This window comes from Theropithecus gelada, chromosome 7b (assembly GCF_003255815.1).
Source record: "Theropithecus gelada isolate Dixy chromosome 7b, Tgel_1.0, whole genome shotgun sequence".
In the NCBI taxonomy this organism is placed as follows: Eukaryota; Metazoa; Chordata; class Mammalia; order Primates; family Cercopithecidae; genus Theropithecus; species Theropithecus gelada.
The window spans coordinates 51,058,035-51,078,093 of record NC_037675.1 but is presented as its reverse complement, the minus strand read 5'-3'; the positions used below and the strand labels follow the sequence as shown (position 1 = coordinate 51,078,093).

Genomic DNA, 20,059 nt, shown 5'->3' with positions numbered 1-20,059 from the left:
TAGTATGTTTAATATTACCATATAAACTAAAGGCAATTTTACAAACAAAACAGTGACTGTATTGTATGTATACATACACACACACATACATACATATACACACAAAATACATATACACACATGTATGTATATATGTGTGTGTAATAAATATTTATTTATTTATTTATTTTTGAGACAGGCTTTCAGTCTATTTCCAGGCTGGAGTGCAGGAAACATGATCATAGCTCACTGCAGCCTCAAACTCCTGGGCTCAAGCCATCCTCCCCCTTCAGCCTCCCTAGTAGCCACAGTAGCCAGGACTACACACGTGAGCAACCATGCCAGCTACTTTTTTTTTTTTTGTAGAGATGTGGGTTTCATGATGTTACCCACGCTGGTCTTGAACTCCTGACCTCAAGTGATCCTCCTGCTTTGGTCTCTCAGAGCACTCGGATTACAGGTGTGAGCTATCACACCAAGCCAGTATATTTTAATTTTTAAAACTCACATTGGTGTATAGTTCGCCATTATAAATTTGATTATACTATTAAGAAGATGCGAACATATTCTTGAATTCATGTCATAAACAACCTGAAAACTATTTCAACTCTTCCCAAAAATGAGAAAGAAATTATCATATATTCATAGCAAATATATAGAAAATATTAAATTTGCTTACCTGAGTAGCGAATAAGGCTGTGTTTGAAAGATCAATAAATCATTACAGTGACCCTAATCAACATAAAAAAGGCATTATTGAGTTTTTGATAAAAATAACAATAAGTGAATGTTTTTTAATTTTATAAATGTAAAAGATTGTATAAGGCAGCAAATAAATCTTTCTAGCTGTTGATACATAAATTCATGCACACACACAAACATACACGTAGATACACATACCTGCTACCTACAAACTTTGAGTTTGTGGTTTCCAATTTTCAGTGACCACATTTTTACCTAACCAATAGCCTACATAATTGCAAATTTGAAAATAAGAAATACATTCTTCACCAGGAAGTGAGTTAAAAAATAACAGTAGGGGTTTTCCTTTTTTTTTTTTTTTTTGAGATGGAGTCCCACTCTGTTGCCCAGACTGGAGTACAGTGGTACAATCTCCGCTCACTGCAACCTCCAACTTCCAACTCCCAGGTTCAAGCGATTCTCTTGCTTCAGCCTCCTGAGTAGCTGGGATTACAGGTGCCCACCACTATGGCTGGCTAATTTTTTTTTGTATTTTTAGTAGAGACTAGGTTTCGCCATATTGGCCAGGCTGGTTTCAAACTCCTGACCTCAGGTGATCCACTTGCCTCAGCCTCCCAAAGTGTTGTGATTACAGATGTGAGCCACCACACCCAGCCCAGTAGTGTTTTCAAAACCTTTTTTTTTTTTTTTTTTTTTTTTGGAGACAGGGTCTGGCTCTCTTTCCCAGCCTGGAGTGCAGTGGCACAATCAGAGCTCACTGCAACCTCTGTCTTCTTGGCTCAAGCCATCCTCCAACCTCAGCCCCGCAAGTAGCTGGGACCACAGGAACAGGTTACCACGTCCAGCTGTTGTACAGACAGGGTTTCACCAGGTTGCCTTGAGTTCAAGCAATCTACTGGCCTCAGCCTTCCAAAGTGCTGGGATTAGAGGCGTGAGCCACCATGCCTGGCGCTTTTTTTGTTTTTAAGCTGAACTTTTTCTTTCAAATAACTCATATGTTAAAATTTCCTCTTTACCTTGTCCTCCTTTTCCAGGTGGTCTCAGGATTCCCCGGGAATCCTTTTTTTTTTTTTTTTTTTTTTTTTTTTTTTTTTAGTTCGGAGTCTCACTCTATTGCCCAGGCTAGAGTGCAGTAGTGCGATCTCGGCTCACTGCAACCTCTGCCTCTCAGGTTCAAGTGATTCTCCTGCCTCAGCCTCCTGAGTAGCTGGGATTACAGGTGCACACCACCACACCCTGGCTAATTTTTGTAATTTTTAGTAGAGATGGGGTTTTGCCATGTTGGCCAGGCTAGTCTCAAACTCCTGACCTCAGGGTGATCCGCCCACCTCGGCTTCCCAAAGTGCTGGGATTACAGGCGTGAGTCACCACGCCCAGTCCTCCCCGGGAATTCTTAATTTGAAAGTCAAGATCTCAAGATTATTTGAATAATGACTCTCTCATCTAAAAGTTAATGTGGTAGAAAAGTCACAGAAAATTTATCTAATCCTTTCAAATAGGTCTTTAGAATTTCATAATTTATGATCATACTTTTAATCAGAATTCCTATTTTCATGATAAACTTTGCATCCTAAATGAAGATTTCTAGTGCCAAGAAAGAGAAGACAAACCACAAAATTTGCTTTTTTAATAAATGCAAAGTTGTAGTTTTAATCTTTTAGTGAAGCACTGAATTCTCAGCCAAAGAAAGCTCTAAAACTTTCAATATACAAAACATTTAAGTTAGGGGCTTCATAACTACAAAATAAAGCAAATTCCCTGGAGAGAAGCCATCCTATTTTGGAGTTTGCCACTCCATAGGAGAAGCTCTGGAGATAACTGCGCCTCAAGAGATGAAAGGGAACTATTGCCCTCTGGATTAGGCTCTGGCTCGCAGTACCCCATCCCTGATGGCTCAGAATGCTCTATTTTTGAGTGCACTACACGAAACCAGACAAATCGTTCCTGAACTGTCCCATTGTGTATAGTATATAAATATGGCCGGCCTGCTCTGAATTTCCCAGGGTGCTAGGAGTGAAAGAACCATACTCTCCAAATGCTATTCATTTATACCTTTGACCTTAGTTTTATCAAATTTTAAAATTGCAATGCTTTAAACTAAATGTAAAACAGCTGAGTAAAGCAGTGGTAAAAGATACACAGTGAAAAAGAGAATAGGCCAGGCACGGTGCTGATGCCTGTAATCCCTGCACTTTGGGAGGCTGAGGTGAGTGGATCACTTGAGGTCACGAGTTCAAGACCAGCCTGACCAACATGGTGAAACCTCATCTCTACTAAAAATACAAAAAATTAGCCAGGCATGGTGGCACACACCTGTAATCCCAACTACTTGGGAGGCTGAGGCAGGTGAATCGCTTGAACTCAGGAGGTAGATGTTGCAGTGAACCGAGATCATGCCACTGCACTCCAGCCTGGGCAACAGCGAAACCCTGGCTCAAAAAAATAAAAAAGAATATACTGGAAATATTTCAACAAAGTAGTTTCCTCTTGAGGGAAGAAGCTAGGAGGTAAGATTCAGAAGGAATAATCAAGTGGCTTCAACAGTACTGATGATGTTCTAACTCTAAAATTAGCTAACAAAATTAATGGGTGTTTATTATACTTAGAATCTATATGATTAATATTCTTTTTATGTATCAAATATTAGATACAAATATGTATTTCTTTGAGACAGGGTCTCGCTCTGTCACCCAGACTGGAGTGCAATGGCATGATCTTGGTTTGCTGCAACCTCCACCTCCTGGGTTCAAGCGATTCTCATGCCTCAGCCTCCCAAGTAGCTGGGACTACAGGCATGCGTCTCCGCACCTGGGTCATTTTTGTATTTTTAGTGGAGATGGGTTTTTGCTATGTTGACCAGGCTGGTCTCGAACTCCTGGCCTCAAGTGATTTGCCTGCCTTGGCCTCCCAAAGTGCTGGGATTAGAGGCATAGGCAACTACACCTGGCCTACATACAAATATTTTAATTCAATAATATTAGAGAAACCCATGTAAGAGAAAAGAGAAAGAGGAGTTATCCTTTAAAAGGTCTTCTTAATAATTTGGATAATCAAACTAATAGACCTATTTTGATTTGTAAATCCAAAATATCTAGAAAGGCTTCATAAAAGCCAGTCATTCTTGCTGGGCACGGTGGTTCACACCTGCAATCCCAGCACTTTGGGAGGCCAAGGCGGGTGGATCATGAGGTCAGGAGATCGACTGTCCTGGCTAACACGGTGAAACCCCATCTCTACTGAAAATACAAAAAATTAGCTGGGCATGGTGGCGGGCGCCTGTAGTCCCAGCTTCTCAGGAGGCTGAGGCAGGAGAATGGCATGAACCTGGGAGGTAAAGCTTGCAGTGAGCCGAGATCGTGCCACTGCACTCCAGCCTGGGCAACAGAGCAAGACTCTATCTCAAAAAAAAAAAAAAAAAAAAAAAGCCAGTCATCCTGAAGATCATTTAAACACAGAGTAACATTTCATGCCCTTCATATTTTGCAATGTTAGAATATCAACATTCTTGCTGAATAGCCATTTAGGCTGAATAACACAACTACTCAGAGGACATATTTAGATATAAAATTTTCTTACTGTATCCAAGGCAAGTAAGTCATCTTTGCTCCCACCAAATACCATTATTTCATTTTCTTTTCCCAAACAGGCTGTGTGCCATAACCTGTGATTGAAAATTATAAACAGAGTGAAACACTGTCATGGAAGAAACTGTATATTATATATAAATCAATTCTAAATTTCATACTCTAAAATGTAATCTATTTAAAAGAGACATGATTGAATTTGAACCTCTGGAATATCCTAAAAGGAGTTATAAAGATTCATTAAATCACACCATTAAGAAGATGACGCTCTCTGTTTTTTGTTTTTGTTTTTTAAAGAGATGAGGCTAGTTTTGAACTCCTGGGATCAGGTAATCCTCCTGCCTCGGTCTCCCGAAGTGCTGGGATTATAGGCATGAGCCACCACACGCAGCCAGAGATGACTCTTAATAACCCTATTATATCCTTCAATATTTTTATAACCTTTTTCTCTCATACATATTATTCCTACAGTGAAATAAATTAAAAAGGAACTGATCACCTTATTGCTGAAACAGGCACTTTCCCAGTTTTCTTATTACTATCTGCCATGTTACTGTTCTTATAATTTTTGCCTCTTTTTTTTCCTACTCTATGCTCCCCATCACCCAACAAATCCAGTTTGGCACTCCTTCACATTTCCATTGTCACACTACTCTTGACTCGGAGTACAGAACACCATAATACGTTCCTAGTTTTTCAGTCTCTCATCTCCCCCAACTACACATGGCTAATAACAAATATTTTTCAAATATTGTTTCTAACCATGGAAATTTCCTGATGAGGAAGTATCTGCGCTACCAATGGCTGTTTTTCCTAGCCTAATATTTGTGATCAAACACTGTTTCTTTTTCCCACATATCTAAATTCTTGGCTTCTTCCTAAATGAGCCCTCTACTTAGCTAAATTCATTTCCTTGCTTCCCCTATAAGAAAAGCTTATTATCTATCTCTAGGCTTTTGTTCACTCTGTTTCTCATGCTTAGAAAAATAAGCCATTCTTACTGGGCCTTAAAAACAGGCTCCAAACACCCAGGAAGTATTCCAAATACCTACCCAAAACTGGTTCTGTTACCATCTCTATTCAGCACCCTTTAATGTTTATGTGCTCATTTTATACTCGCCTCACTTACATTTGAAGATGAACTGCTCTGTATGCTACTTTAGCTGTTTGACTAGCTACCTAAGATTACGAGGTCCTTGAGGTAAGAAATTGTCACAGTGGTGTGCTGGAATAGGCTTACTGGCTAGCAGAAGCTGATTGTGCATATCTGCATCCAACTCCACGTGCAGTGACATCACGTTGGAAGCTTGAAATTGGCCAGGGTAGGAGTATTTACACCTTGGAAATCAGCAAATGCTACAAATTAGGGCATCCTCACACTCTAGAGAGTGGTTGTTGGCCATTACCAGCACACCATGGGAACTTGGGGAATCTAATTTTATGGTTTCTTAAAAATGCCTCATGTGGTGTTCTGTACCCAGTTTTCTGCTCGAAAACTTGTGAATAACAAAAGCAAACATGAGGCTGGGCGCGGTGGCTCAAGCCTGTAATCCCAGCACTTTGGGAGGCTGAGATGGGCAGATCACAAGGACAGGAGTTCAAGATCAGCCTGACCAACATGGTGAAACTCCATCTCTACTAAAAATAAAAAAAAAATTAGCTGAGCGTATTGGCACATGCCTGTAATCCCAGCTACTTAGAAGGCTGAGGCAGGAGAACTGCTTGAACCCAGGAGGTGGAGGTTGTAGTGAGCCGAGATCGCACCACTGCACCCCAGCCTGGGCGACAGAGCGAGACTCCAACTCAAAAAAAACAAACGAACAAACAAAAAAACAACCAAACAAAAGCAAACATGAAAAAAAAAACATAATATATTCAGTGATTAGATACACAAATTATTTCTCCATGCACTCCAGCCTGGGCGATAGAGTGAGCCTCTGATTCAAAAAAACAAACAAACAAAAAAACAACAACCAACCAAACAAAAATAAATATCAAGAAAACAACATAATATATTCAGTCATCATATATACAAATTATTTCACAAAGGAGTAGAGCATCTAATGCTCTTTTGGAAGTGGTCTGATAGCTCACGTCTATTTCCAGTATCACATTATTAACAAACAATAATTTTCTCCTGTAGTCCCAGCTACTCAGGAGGCTGAGGCAGGAGGATCGCTTGAACCCGGGAGGCAGAGGTCGCAGTGAGCCAAGATCATGCCACTGCACTCCAGCCTGATGACAGACTGAGACTCCATCTCAAAAAACAAAAAAACAAAACAAATACTAACTTTATGGTTTTACAAAGTTGAATATTTCCAGAGTATGAGAACTCTCAAAAAACTTTCCCAATTTTAGAGGGTAAATTAGGGATTTTTACATAGTCATTGCTTTGACTTTTAGAGTACTTTGATTCCTTTTCTTTTCTTTTTTTTTTTTTTAGACAGGATCTGGCTCTGTCACCCAGGCTAGAGTGCAGTGGCACAATCTCCACTTCCTCCATCCTCTGTCTCCCGGGCTCAAGCAATCCTTCCACCTCAGCCTCCTGAGTAGCTGGGACTATAGGCACATGCCACCACACCTAGCTAATTTGTTTTTTGTCTTTTTTTCTTCAGAAACGGGGTTTCACTGTATTATCCAGGCTGGTCTCGAACTCCTGGGCTCAAGCAATCCTCTCACCTTGGCCTCCCAAAGTGCTGGGATTACAGGCGTGAGCCACCACACCTGGCCTTGATTACTTTTCTTAATATACCAACTGTTAAAGCAGCAGATACCTAAAACAATTATAAATCATAACTTATTTTATTACCACACAACTTATTTTATTTTTTCTACTTCCCAGGAACTGGGACACATAACTAATTTTTAGTACGTTAATCCCTTTTACTTAAATTTCACAAGTGCAAACAGTGGAATTATGCACAATTCGTTAAACCAAATACTTTCCTCAGACAATCATGTACACATTTAATGACAAATGCACTTGTGGCCCAAAATGGAACCAAGTCATTAGAGATGTTGTTTGGGAAATGCTCTGCCCAATTCTCCAACTCTTATCTTAGATGATACATTGATATAAATCTTCAACAAGAACCCAGACTATGTGGTGGGGTTGAGGATGGGGACTGGAAGAGGGTTAGGTAAAGGAGAGATAATACAAAAAATGCTCTCATACATGGGAAGGAACAGAATAATTTCCTGGAGAGAAGGTTATGTGTAACCTTGGCGATACTCACCAGATCCAACAGTACTTGGGGCTCTATATACTAATATTTTCTCCAACATCTTTTTCAGACACATAAAAAAGGGTCCTTGCTGATAGCCAACTCTACAGGCTATCAGGTCTGGCTATATATATGGCTTTTCAGCCATAGGTTTATTGAAGGTGAGACCCAGAGAATAGGAGTGCTACACTGTAGAACAGTTGTTCTCAACCAGGGGCAATTTGTCCCCTAAAGAGGCATTTCACAGTATATGGAGATAGTTTTAGTCGTCACAACTTGGGAGAGAAAAGGTAGTACAACTGGTATCTACTGGGTAAAGGACAGGGATACTGCTAAACATACTACAATGCACAGGACACCCTCATGACAAAGAATTATGTGGTCTAAAATGTCAGCAATGCCAAGGTTGAGAAACCTTGCTGTAGAGTTCTAAGAGGAGAATTGGGCAGCTTACATTTCAAATTACAACTTGAAAAGTTTGCACAAATTGCTTAAAGATCTTAGCTAAATCGTCACTTTTATAAAAATTAGTATATATATATATACACACACACACACATATATGTTCTCCTTACACTCAACTGTATCCCACCTGTTCTCCTCCTCACCTCATACCTGTAGATCTGTCTCTGTCTTATCTGCCTTAGGGAAACTCTGGCCTGGATTTCATCATCGAAGAACACTGGAAAGCCTTTCCTGCCTTGATTTTGGTGACATCTAGCTTGCAACCTGATGTTTTTTCTACAGACTGATAGTTTATGTCCTTTCACAGCTGCTCTAAACTTATCACCTAAACATTCTAATAAAGCATATTATTTACATGACACATCAGCTGAATTAAAAGAAATCTCTTTACATAGCTCTAGTTCTAACTAATAGTATATTATAGATAATAGTTGTGTTGCTCTAATTACTCATTAAGGGTTGAAATATAAAATAGGAGCAACTTTAAAATTAAACATTTTTACTAATACTTTGGTCTATAATTAATGCATTCATACAATCAAACAACTGGAATAAACTAAGAGATTATCTAGTCCAACTCTCTTATTTCAGAGATGAAGAAATCGATGCTCAGTTTCTTTCTTTCTTTCTTTTTTTGAGACGGGGTCTGTGTTACCCAGGCTGGAGTGCAGTGGCACATCTCAGCTCACTACAACCTCAACCTCCTGGGATCAAGTGATCCTCCCACCTCAGCCTCCCAAGTAGCTGGGACTACAGGTGTGCACCACCACACCCGGCCTTTAAAAAAAAAACAAAACTGTAGAGATGGGGTCTCACTATGTTGCCCAGGCTGGTCTCAAACTCCTGGACTCAAGTGATCCTCCTGCCTCGGCCTCCCAAAGTGCTGGGATTAATAGGCGTGAGCCACCACACCTGGCCAATGCTCAGTTTCTTTAAGTGACTTTTCAAAGCCAAAAAAGTAGGTAGTAGCTGAGCAAGGACTGGAACTCTGGGCTCCCATGTCCTAGTACAAAACTCTTTACATTAAAAAAAAAAAAATTTCAAAAGAGCCAGAATTGTTAAAGTAATACATTCCAATGAATGTTTTTACATGAAAACATAAGAATCACAATTGCAATTATGAATTCTAAATATATTGTGAATATTAATATAGACACATATACCAAAATAAATATAAATATTTTCAGGTCTGTTTCTCAAGTAAGCTATCATTTATTTTTATTTATTTATTTTTTTTTTTGAGGCGGAGTCTCGCTCTGTCGCCCAGGCTGGAGTGCAGTGGCCGGATCTCGGCTCACTGCAAGCTCCGCCTCCCGGATTTACGCCATTCTCCTGCCTCAGCCTCCTGAGTAGCTGGGACTACAGGCGCCCGCCACCTCGCCCGGCTAGTTTTTTGTATTTTTTTTTTTTAGTAGAGACGGGGTTTCACTGTGTTAGCCAGGATGGTCTCGATCTCCTGACCTCGTGATCCGCCCGTCTCGGCCTCCCAAAGTGCTGGGATTACAGGCTTGAGCCACCGCGCCCGGCCAGCTATCATTTATTAAATAACAAAAATATATATCATTAAATTGATTTCACACTAGCATAAATAATCTGTATTTTTAAAATTCTAAAATACATAGCGTAAAAAAGAATTACCAATTATAATGATCATAATGTGCTGAATCTGAACTTCCTATGAAGATATCATTATACTATTCAATAAAATTAGAAAACAATAAGAATTATAGTACAAATGTAGTTTTCTTTGTAGTCTAATAATAGTATATAACTTCTAAAATTTTTAATCCTATGATACACCATAAATAACATTTTCATTTTCAAAAAATTTCCATCAATGAATACGTCATGCAGCTAATAAAGATTAATAATAACCTGCCATCCACTGAATCAACATGGAAGCAAATTTCCTGATTAATTTGCTTTAAACCTCTTCCAAAAACAAATAACTACTATTAAAGCCAACCCCATTTTTGTCTGCTTATTAAAAATATTAATATTAAAAACATTAATCTCATATGATGATTTTAATTATCTTAATTTTCACAGTTATCAGGCAAGATTATGCATTTACCTAAAAGAATAACATTTTCAAATATGCAAATATGGGTGAAAACTGGATAGATCATTTCTAACAGTCAGATATAATTAAAATAATAAATTATTTAGGTAACATCAAGCTCATTTGAAAGATATCCTTCTTAATGGCTTATGGTTTCAATGGCAAACACTATAAATTTGGTACTATATTTTAATACTTTAAAAATTATTAACGATTTTACTATTTGTGAATTTCTAGACTTACCTAGGTCTTGTTTTAGGTAAATGTGTAAGTTGTTTCCAACAATTTGTTGTGACATTATGAATCCAACCATCACCTGCAATATCATGATGGTTCAGAAAATAAGATTAGGTCTTTGAGATACAATTTTAATTTTCCCCCAAATGTATCATGCTACATTTAAATGACTATCTTTTCTGAGTGCGCCTGTTTTACCATACAAATTTTCAAACATTTACAAAAGTAGAGTGACCATGACAATGAACTTCCATATACTGCAGATTCAACAACCATCAAGACATGCACATCAAGACTACATGTGCTCCACTTATCTTTTTGTTATTCTTATTGCTTAATTTTCCTAAACGAAATCCTAGATCTCCTATCATTTTCCCCATACATATTTCAGTATGCATTACTGAAAATAAAAGGACATTTTTTACATAACCACAATGCCATTATGACAGTCAACCAAACAAAAAAATTTCTTGGGATCATCGAATATCCATACGAACAAATCTTATACTGAAATGGAATCTTTAAGGGAGGAAATAGACTAGCTTATGAGTTAGGACATTTAATTTCCCATAGGTCAATGACCAAAAACAGAAAACAGGACCTAAAAACACTAGAGATCATGAAGATATGATATTAAACAGCCCCTAGTGAAATGTACAGATGTTAGTTTTTTGTTAGATTCCCAATCTCTTTTAATTAAAAATCTCACAAATTGGAGAAGTATAATAATATGCAAGAATAACTAACATCTCCTACTAGGAACTGTTGTTTCTCCAACTAACCTCTGGAATTTGTTTGGTGGCCAGCTGACTGCCAGACACACAGCTGATGCTCAATAAACTTTTGTCGGAAAATATTTGTTTCCAGACCCTAATATATAATTATATAAATGTTTTAATAGTATATAATGTTTCTGAATGAAAACATCTCTAGCCATAGAAAACTTCTAGGTTAAGAAAACAGAAAACGGCTGGGTTTGGTGGCTGACACCTGTAGTCCCAGCACTTTGGGAAGCTGAGGCGAGTGAATCACGAGGTCAGGAATTCGAGACCAGCCTGGCCAACATGGCAAAACCCTACCTCTACTAAAAATACAAAAATTAGCTGGGCATGGTGGTGGGCACCTGTAATCCCAGCTACTCAGGAGCCTGAGGAAGGAGAATCGCTTGAACCCGGGAGGTGGAGGTGGCAGTGAGCCGAGATTGCGCCATTGCACTCTAGCCTGGGCCACAGAGCAAGACTCCATCTCAAAAAAAAAAAAAAAAAGAGGAAAAAAAAGAAAAGAAAATAGAAAACACAAAACATCTAACATGCCAATTAAGAAGTCGATATTCTTGGTCATCTGTCTATCCTGATGCCACTATTTTACTGCTGAAAGAAAAACTGCATTCCAAAACCCACAGCCACCAGGACCAGCAATGATAGGAGTTTAAAAAATCTAGCTAAACACTTTCCTCTACAGCTCTGGAACAAAAAGAGAAGCAACTGGGCTTCCCACTTTGTCTTTCCAGGGCCTTCTAAGAAAACCCCCCAGCCTGGAGTATAGCACAAGCGAACAGTGCAAGCATCCTACCCTACAGTACAAGCATCTGGATCAAAAATCAGTGGACACAGAATCACAGAATATAGTAGTAGAAAGGGGCTTTATTTAATCTAGCTTCAATCACCCTTCCTCTTCTCTTTCCCTAGAAAACAGGTGAATGTGGAGAGCCAAGGGTACAAAACCAAAGAGGTCACAATTCATGCAAGAAAACAGTTGAAGATAAAGGCAAACCAGAAAAACAGGAAAAAAGAAAGATTTACTTCACCGTAACTATGAAATACAATTAAGAAAAAAGAATGAGATAATAATTATAGCCAAACTTTAATCAACTTACTTAATGGGATATTATCTGCACTTAATCCACCACATAGGAAAAGTTTATCATCAGCTATAGGTGTTAAAGTATGCCATGACCGATGTTTTGGGCTTTCTCCATTAATAGTAATCCTGTGGCAAGGGGGGAAAAAAAGTCTAGGTACTATGTTAATCAAAAGAAAAGATTTTTTAATCATCTTAGATCTTAAAAAAATCTGCCCTCACTGCTCCAAAAAACTTTTACTAGTCCCACCTACATGAATATTTGAAAAACATTATTAAATTCTTAGATGAATTTTAAAAATCTTTCCATTTAATGACCATTCCACCTGGCTACGGAGTGAAAATAAAAGTCAATTCTCAGCCCAACATGGTGGCTCACGCCTGTAATCCCAACACTTTGGGAGGCCAAGGCGGGTGGATTGCCTGAGCTCAGGAGTTCGAGATCAGACCGGGCAGCACGGTGAAACCCTGTCTCTACTAAAATACAAAAAATTAGCCGAGCATGGCAGCATGCGCCTGTAGTCCCAGCTACTCCGGAGGCTGAGGCAGGAGAACTGCTTGAACCCGGGAGATGGAGGTTGCAGTGAGCCAAGTTTGCGCCACTACACTCCAGCCTGGGTGACAGAGCGAGACTGCTTCTCCAAGAAAAAAAAAAGTCAATTCTCCATTAATTCACAATGCATACTCAGCATCATTCTTATTGGCTACTCAGCTGCTCCCTCAGTTTTTCAACACAATTTTTTTTTCATGTCTGTAACTTTTTTTTTTTTTTGAGACTGAGTCTGGCTCTGTCGCCCAGGCTGGAGTGCGGTGGCCGGATCTCAGCTCACTGCAAGCTCCGCCTCCCGGGTTCACGCCATTCCCCTGCCTCAGCCTCCCGAGTAGCTGGGACCACAGGCGCCCGCCACTTCGCCCGGCTAGTTTTTGTATTTTTTAGTAGAGACGGGGTTTCACCGTGTTAGCCAGGATGGTCTCGATCTCCTGACCTCGTGATCCGCCCGTCTCGGCCTCCCAAAGTGCTGGGATTACAGGCTTGAGCCACCGCGCCCGGCCTTCATGTCTGTAACTTTTTACTGTTGTTTCATGGTTAATTTTGTGTTTTTAGCTGATTTCCCCAAGGATATTATGGGTTTTTATATTGCTGTTTTTACTTTGATCTACTTCTAGAATTTCCCAAAACATTATCTTCCTCTGAAAAACGCTAGCTATTCTAACTTCAGAGTAAAAGCATGAAAGTCATTCCAGATCCAGGGTAAACCTCTAAGGATTTCTCAAAAAAATAAAAATAAAAACAAGGCCAGGCACAGTGGCTCACTACTGTAATCCCAGCACTTTGGGAAGCCAAGGTAGGAGGATTGCTCGAGCCCAGGAGCTAGACAGACCATCCTGAGCAAAATAGAGATATTGTCTCTTAAAAGAAAACAGAACAACAAAAATAATCATAATAATAAGGGGGACATTTAAAAATAGATGGGGCATGAAAAATAAAAACATAAGCATAACTTATAGCTGGGCCTGGTGGCATGCGCCTGTAATCCCAGCTACTCAGGAGGCTGAGGCAGGAGAATCGCTTGAACCTGGGAAGTGGAGGTTGCAGTGAGCCGAGGTCGCGCCATTGCATTCCAGCCGGGGCAACAAGAGCGAAACTCCCTCTCCAAAAATAATAATAATAATAATAAAATTAAATTAAAAAGCGTAAGTTAGAAGCAAAATAATTTAATTTAGGAGGTGAAAAGATACCATTCTTCCACAGTCTGGAATGTTCCAGAATAACACAGGCCATTTTTGGAAGATATAATTTGTTTTTTACAAAACGGAAATATTTTTACTGTTTGTGTTAATTATAAGAAACTTTTTTTTTTGAGGCGGAGTTTCATTCTTTTTTCCCACGCTGGAGTGCAATAGCGTGATCTCAGCTCACTGCAACCTCCGCCTCCCAGGTACAAGCAATTCTCCTGTCTCAGCTTCCTGAGTAGCTCAGTTTACAAGCATGCGCCAATACACCTGGCTAATTGTTTTGTATTTAGTAGAGACCGGGTTTCACTATGTTAGTCAGGCTTGTGAAGAACTCCTGACTTCAGGTGATCCATCTGTCTCGGCCTCCCAAAGTACTGGGATTACAGGTGTGCACCACTGCGCCTGCCACATTTTATTTTTATTATTATTATTATTTTTTGAGACAGAGTTTCACTCTTATTGGCCAGGCTGGAGTGGTGGCACGATCTTGGCTCACTGCACCCTCTACCTCCTGGGTTCAAGTGATTCTCCTGCCTCAGCCTCCCGAGTGGCTGGGATTACAGGCATCCGCCACCATACCTTACTTTTTTTGTATTTTTAGTAGAGCCAGGGTTTCACCATGTTGGCCAGGCTGTTCTCAAACTCCCGACCTCAGGTGATCCACCCGCCTCGGCCTCCCAACGTGCTGGGATTACACGTATGAGCCACCACACCCAGCCTAGGTTGAACACCTTTTAAAAATAATTTTTACCTATTATTATTTCTTCTGTGAGTTGTTCATGCATGTTCTTTGTCTACTTTTCTATTTTATTGTCTTTTTTTATTGATTTATTGAGTTCTTGTGGATCTTTGCCCTGACATCTCTCTGTTAAAAATACTGCAGATATCAGCTGGGTGCAGTGGCTCATGACTGTAATCCCAGCAGTTTGGGAGGCTGAGGCGGGCAGATCACAAGGTCAAGAGATCGAGACCATCCTGGCCAACATGGTGAAACCCTGTCTTTACTAAAAATACAAAAAGTAGCTAGGCATGGTGGTGCGTGCCTGTAGACCCAGTTACTCGGGAGGCTGAGGCAGGAGAAGAGCTTGAACCAGGGAGTCAGAGGTTGCAGTGAGCCGGGATCATGCTACTACACTCCAGTCTGGTGACAGAGTGAGACTCTGTCTCAAAAAAAAAAAAAAAAAAAAAAAAATTCCAAATATTGCTTCCAGTTTTTTTGTTTCTATTTTACAATTTGCCATTTAATTTTTTGTAGTACATTTTTCTGTAGAGAAATATTTAATTTTTAAGTGGTCTTATTGATCAGTCTTTTCATTTATGAATTTTGAGTTCATATCGTCTTTACAAAGCTTTCTCCATGCCAAGATATTTTTTTTTTAGGATTTTTTCTTTCTTTCTTTTTTTTTTTTTTGAGACGGAGTCTCGCTCTGTCGCCCAGGCTGGAGTGCAGTGGCCGGATCTCAGCTCACTGCAAGCGCCGCCTTTCAGGTTTACGCCATTCTCCTGCCTCAGCCTCCTGAGTAGCTGGGACTACAGGCGCCCGCCACCTCGCCCGGCTAGTTTTTTGTATTTTTTAGTAGAGACGGGGTTTCACCGGATTAGCCAGGATGGTCTCGATCTCCTGACCTTGTGATCCGCCCGTCTCGGCCTCCCAAAGTGCTGGGATTACAGGCTTGAGCCACCGCACCCGGCCTTTTTTCTTTTAATTTATTTTTTATTATTATACTTTAAGTTCTAGGGTACATGCGCACAACGTGCAGGTTTGTTACATATGTATACTTGTGCCATGTTGGTGTGCATCCATGCCAAGATTTTAAAGATAATATGCTATATTTTCTTCTGAAACTTTCACGGTTTTATGGTATTTAATGGTATTTACACTTTGGAATAATATATAGCTCTGATTCCATCTCATTATATAAATTGCTAAGTTGATAGCTAAATATATTTGTTCTATTATTAAATACATTTTATGAGCTACAAATAAAATCTGACTTTACTCCATTACTTGTTTACCTGAGATGACCCCATTCAACCACTTCTTCATTTCTTCTACTGATCAATCCTCAAAAAATACTTAGTATAAAACCAGTACTTTTATATAATCTAATTTCAACTGTTAGTATTTTCATGTTTTATCTTGTTTGGTTAAGGAACAAACTCTATTTAAATCTATATAGTCCTTGCTTAAACATACAATCTGAAGGAAAAAAATGACAGTTCAGTGTTAAAGACCCACATTTGGATTATGGACACATACAGACACACACACATGCCTATAGATTAAAATGTACTTAGACTTCAAACTTACCTTCCAGACCAAGTCCAGTTGTCTAGGTTTAGATAGTGCAAATCATTCATCCTAGTTTGCTAAAAGGAAAGTGTGTTACACTGGTCAGTATTTCACATCTTTTATCAGCTAAAATTTTTCTTTTAAAGTAAGTTCAGATTAAAAATAGACTATTTCTATTTTACTTCACATGAGAAGTTTAAATATTGGAAAACAATAATTAATAAGACTGACACAGAGCCCCCAAATCAACGTGTCAAAGGGGAAAGGAAGAAATAGGTTTAAATTCACAGGCTTTAGATGACAAGAAATTAATTTTTTCTGATACTGCACCGAAAGATTCTCATTAAAATATGATTTATAATCATCTATGATTGTTCATGTATTGTCTGTTTACGAATTAGAAGATAAATAAAAGTTAGTATTGAATGCCATTTTAATCTCTAGATTACATGAATGTTCAATTATTTCATGAAATCAGAGGATAAATTTTTATAAGGAGCACTGCACATTTCCATTAAAAACACTCACCAAAACACGTCCGCCAAAGATATAACCCTTATTTCCAAGAACTGCACACATATGCGCGGCTCGTGGCTGTGGTGGAACTCCACCCTGCAAGTAGAAATCAGAACAGATTGCAAAGACTTGAAATATCTGTAATAAAGTTACATTCCTATGCTCAGTATGAGAAAGTCTTAATCACTAAGTTATAATTACCTGTAATTCAATTAAAAATGCTAATGCAAAAGTTTATTCTAAATAGTACTAATTGCAGACAAATACTATTTGTCAGAATAAATTTTATTCTCCCTGATCTTTACTTTTGAAAATGTTTTTCTTGTATGTCTGACACTATTTAGCAAAATAAGGTTTCATGTAAATTTTTGTTTGAAATACTGTACAAAGATTTTTAAATCAAATTTTGAAATTTTCTCTCTCTCCCTCTCTCCTCTGTCTCCCTCTCACACACAGAGTTCCTATTAGAAGTGAGCGGTGCATATTGCGATTATCTCAGAAACTCTGTAAAATTAAAAACGGCTCCAAAACTCTTGATGCCTCAAATTTACAATAAGTTCACTCTTGGCTTAAGCCAGACAGTGCTCTCTCTCTCACTAAAACTCTTAACATTGGTAATACTTCTCTACACTTTATTTTGAATAAATATAGCAGATCTTTTCTTTAGAGAAGTTTTGTTTTTTGTTTTGAGGCAGTCTTGCTCTGTCACCAAGGCTTGAGTGCAACGGTGCGATCTTGGCTCACTGCCACCTCCACCTCCCAGGTTTACGCAGTTCTCCTGCCTCAGCCTCCTGAGTAGCTGGGATTACAGGCGAGTTAACACCAGGCCTAGCTAATTTTTGTATTTTTAGTAGAGATGGGGTTTTGCTTTGTTGTCCAGGCTGGTCTCAAACTCCCGGCCTCAAGTAATCTGCCTGCCTCGACCTCCCAAAGTGCTGGGATTACAGGTGTGAGCCACCACGCCACCCTAGAGAGGTTTTTAATTGGTGGCAAAAGCAAGTATCATGGGTAGATGAATGAATAATATTTAAGGGAAGAATCTTCTGCATAATTTCCATGTTTTCATGGTGAGTGCCTTTATGTATGTATTTTAATTCCAAGTTCTGAAAGAACCTGACATTTTCAGCTCACTGGCTACTCAAAGTGGGTATAGGAAATTAAAGCCTGCATCCAATATCATAACTTCCTAAACTTTTCAGGCTTATTTGAATAACTGTGCTGAGGTCAACTTGGTAAGACATAATTCAGATATTAACTATATAACACTTAAATGAGAACCATTTAAGAATTTTGGTTCCCAGCCCTTCCAGGAGAACAAAATTTTTATTATTACCCCAGGCTTGATCTGAAATTTTGGAAGAATTCTTCTACTATATAGAAGAGAACAGAAGAGCACTGAAAATCTGAAATTTACTGCCTGGAAAAGAGGATCCAGAGAATGGTCAAACTCTTAACACTTACTATTTTGCATAGACCTTCCCATCATTTCCATGAACAGAAGCTGGACTGCAAGGAATTCTGGTCATATATGTGTATTAGTAGACACATATGTAACTGCGCATATACGACCTGCTTAGCATTCCACTCTGTTCAATTCTGGTAAGCTTTTCAGTCACAATACCCTGCTGCCGCTAGCAATGAACATGTGACTCAAGACTGGCCAGTCATCCCTTTGGCATCAGGAATTGCTGTAAAGAGTAGGAACATGCCGAAGTAGAGGCCAAGTCCTTTTCTTTCTTTCTTTCTTTTTTTTTTTTTTTTTTTGTAGAGACGGAGTCTCATTCTGTTGCCCAGGCTGGAGTGCAGTGGCGCAATCTCGTCTCACTGCAACCTCGGCCACCCAGGTTCAAGCAATTCTCCTGCCGCAGCCTCCTGAGTAGCTGGGACTACAGGCGCATGCCGCCACGCCTGGCTAATTTATTTTGTATTTTTAGTAGAGATGGGGTTTCAAGGTGTTGCCCAGGATGGTCTCAAACTTCTGAGCTCAGGCAATCCGCCCGCCTCTGGCTCCCAAAGTGCTAGGATTACAGGCATGAGCCACCAAGCCCGGTCCTTTTCTAAAACTAATATATAGACGTTGAGAGAGTACAATACAAATAACTGTGTGTGTAATCAGGACCATATTCCCTCCTAAATGAGCCAATGTGTCTGCTATAGATGGAATGAAACAAGCACACAAAGAGAAGCAGAGAAAAGCAGACAGAAAGACAGAATGTATTGTGAGGATGCTGAGTAACCTGCTCCGGTTCCTGAGGCCGTGGTCCCTGCGGCTCTTCCTTCTACTTTGTGAGCCATTCCAATATGCTTTCCAGCTATGTGAGAATTCATTATTGCTTAATCTAATTTGAATTTGTTTTTTGTCACTAACAAATGAAAGAATACTGATAATGTACTTTTTGTCATGCCATAATTGCATCTACCTCTGAATTCAAGGGTATAAAAAACATGGGCTTTGTTATAAAAGGATTTTTAAAAATAGGCCTTTATTAAATCAGGGCATGACACTTGTGGTAAAGAATGATGATGGCACCTCATTAAAAGATTTTTTTCTACAAAACCTTAGCTGACATGGAGAAGAATATGCATTTTTTTTTTTGTTTTATTTATTTATTTTGAGCGATGGGGCTTCGCTATGTTGCCCAGGCTAGAATGCAGTGGAGTGCAGTGGCTATTCACAGGTGTGACTGTAGCATACTACAGCCTCAAACTCCTGGACTAAAGTGATCCTCCTGCCTCAGCCTCCTGAGTAGTTGGGACTACAGGTGCCATCTACGGCTCTGATATTTTTCTTAATGCTATTAATGAAAGTACTCTAGAGAACTACTTGGTATGTGATTACAAACCTAATTACAAAAATCCAAATAACAGGTTGGGTGTGGTGACCTATAATGCCTGTAATCTGAGCACTTTGCAAGGCTTAGGTGGGCAGATCGCTTGAGGTCAGGAGTTCGAGACCACTGTGGCCAACATGGTGAAACTCCGTGTCTACTAAAAATACAAAAATTAGCCAGGCATGGTGGCCTGCGCCTGTAGTCCCAGCTACTCAGGAGGCTGAGGCAGGAGAACCACTTGAACCCGGGAGGCGGAGGTTGCAGTGAGCTGAGATTGTGCCACTGCACTCCAGCCTGGGCGACAAAGCAAGACCCTGTCTCAAAAACACAAAACAAACAAACAAACAAACAAACAAACAAAAACCAAAATCCACAGTAAAAAATTGAGTTTTAAATACAAATATATAAAGATGACTTTTTACAACACTTACTTTAATTTCTGGTTGAAACCAAGTCTGTGTCTTTGTGTCAAATATATGGACATCATTATGCCATCCCCAGAATATCTGCTCTTCCTAAAAGAGAAATTTTTTACATATCTAAAAGCTTTAATAATTTTTACATTATTA

At 39.3% G+C, this 20,059-nt stretch overlaps 1 protein-coding gene across 1 annotated transcript in view; it reads right to left on the bottom strand.

Annotated features, from left to right (window-relative positions):
- KLHDC1 (kelch domain containing 1) overlaps positions 1-20,059 on the bottom strand; it is a 62,782-nt gene that overhangs the window by 8,484 nt on the left and 34,239 nt on the right. Inside the window, exons 6-12 of the mRNA XM_025392237.1 lie at positions 19,922-20,005; positions 16,672-16,755; positions 16,162-16,220; positions 12,130-12,242; positions 10,260-10,332; positions 4,258-4,342; positions 659-711 (exon numbers count right to left, since the gene is read on the bottom strand). Of these exons, the coding sequence (XP_025248022.1) occupies positions 659-711; positions 4,258-4,342; positions 10,260-10,332; positions 12,130-12,242; positions 16,162-16,220; positions 16,672-16,755; positions 19,922-20,005 (551 nt within the window). The remainder of the gene's footprint in view (positions 1-658; positions 712-4,257; positions 4,343-10,259; positions 10,333-12,129; positions 12,243-16,161; positions 16,221-16,671; positions 16,756-19,921; positions 20,006-20,059) is intronic.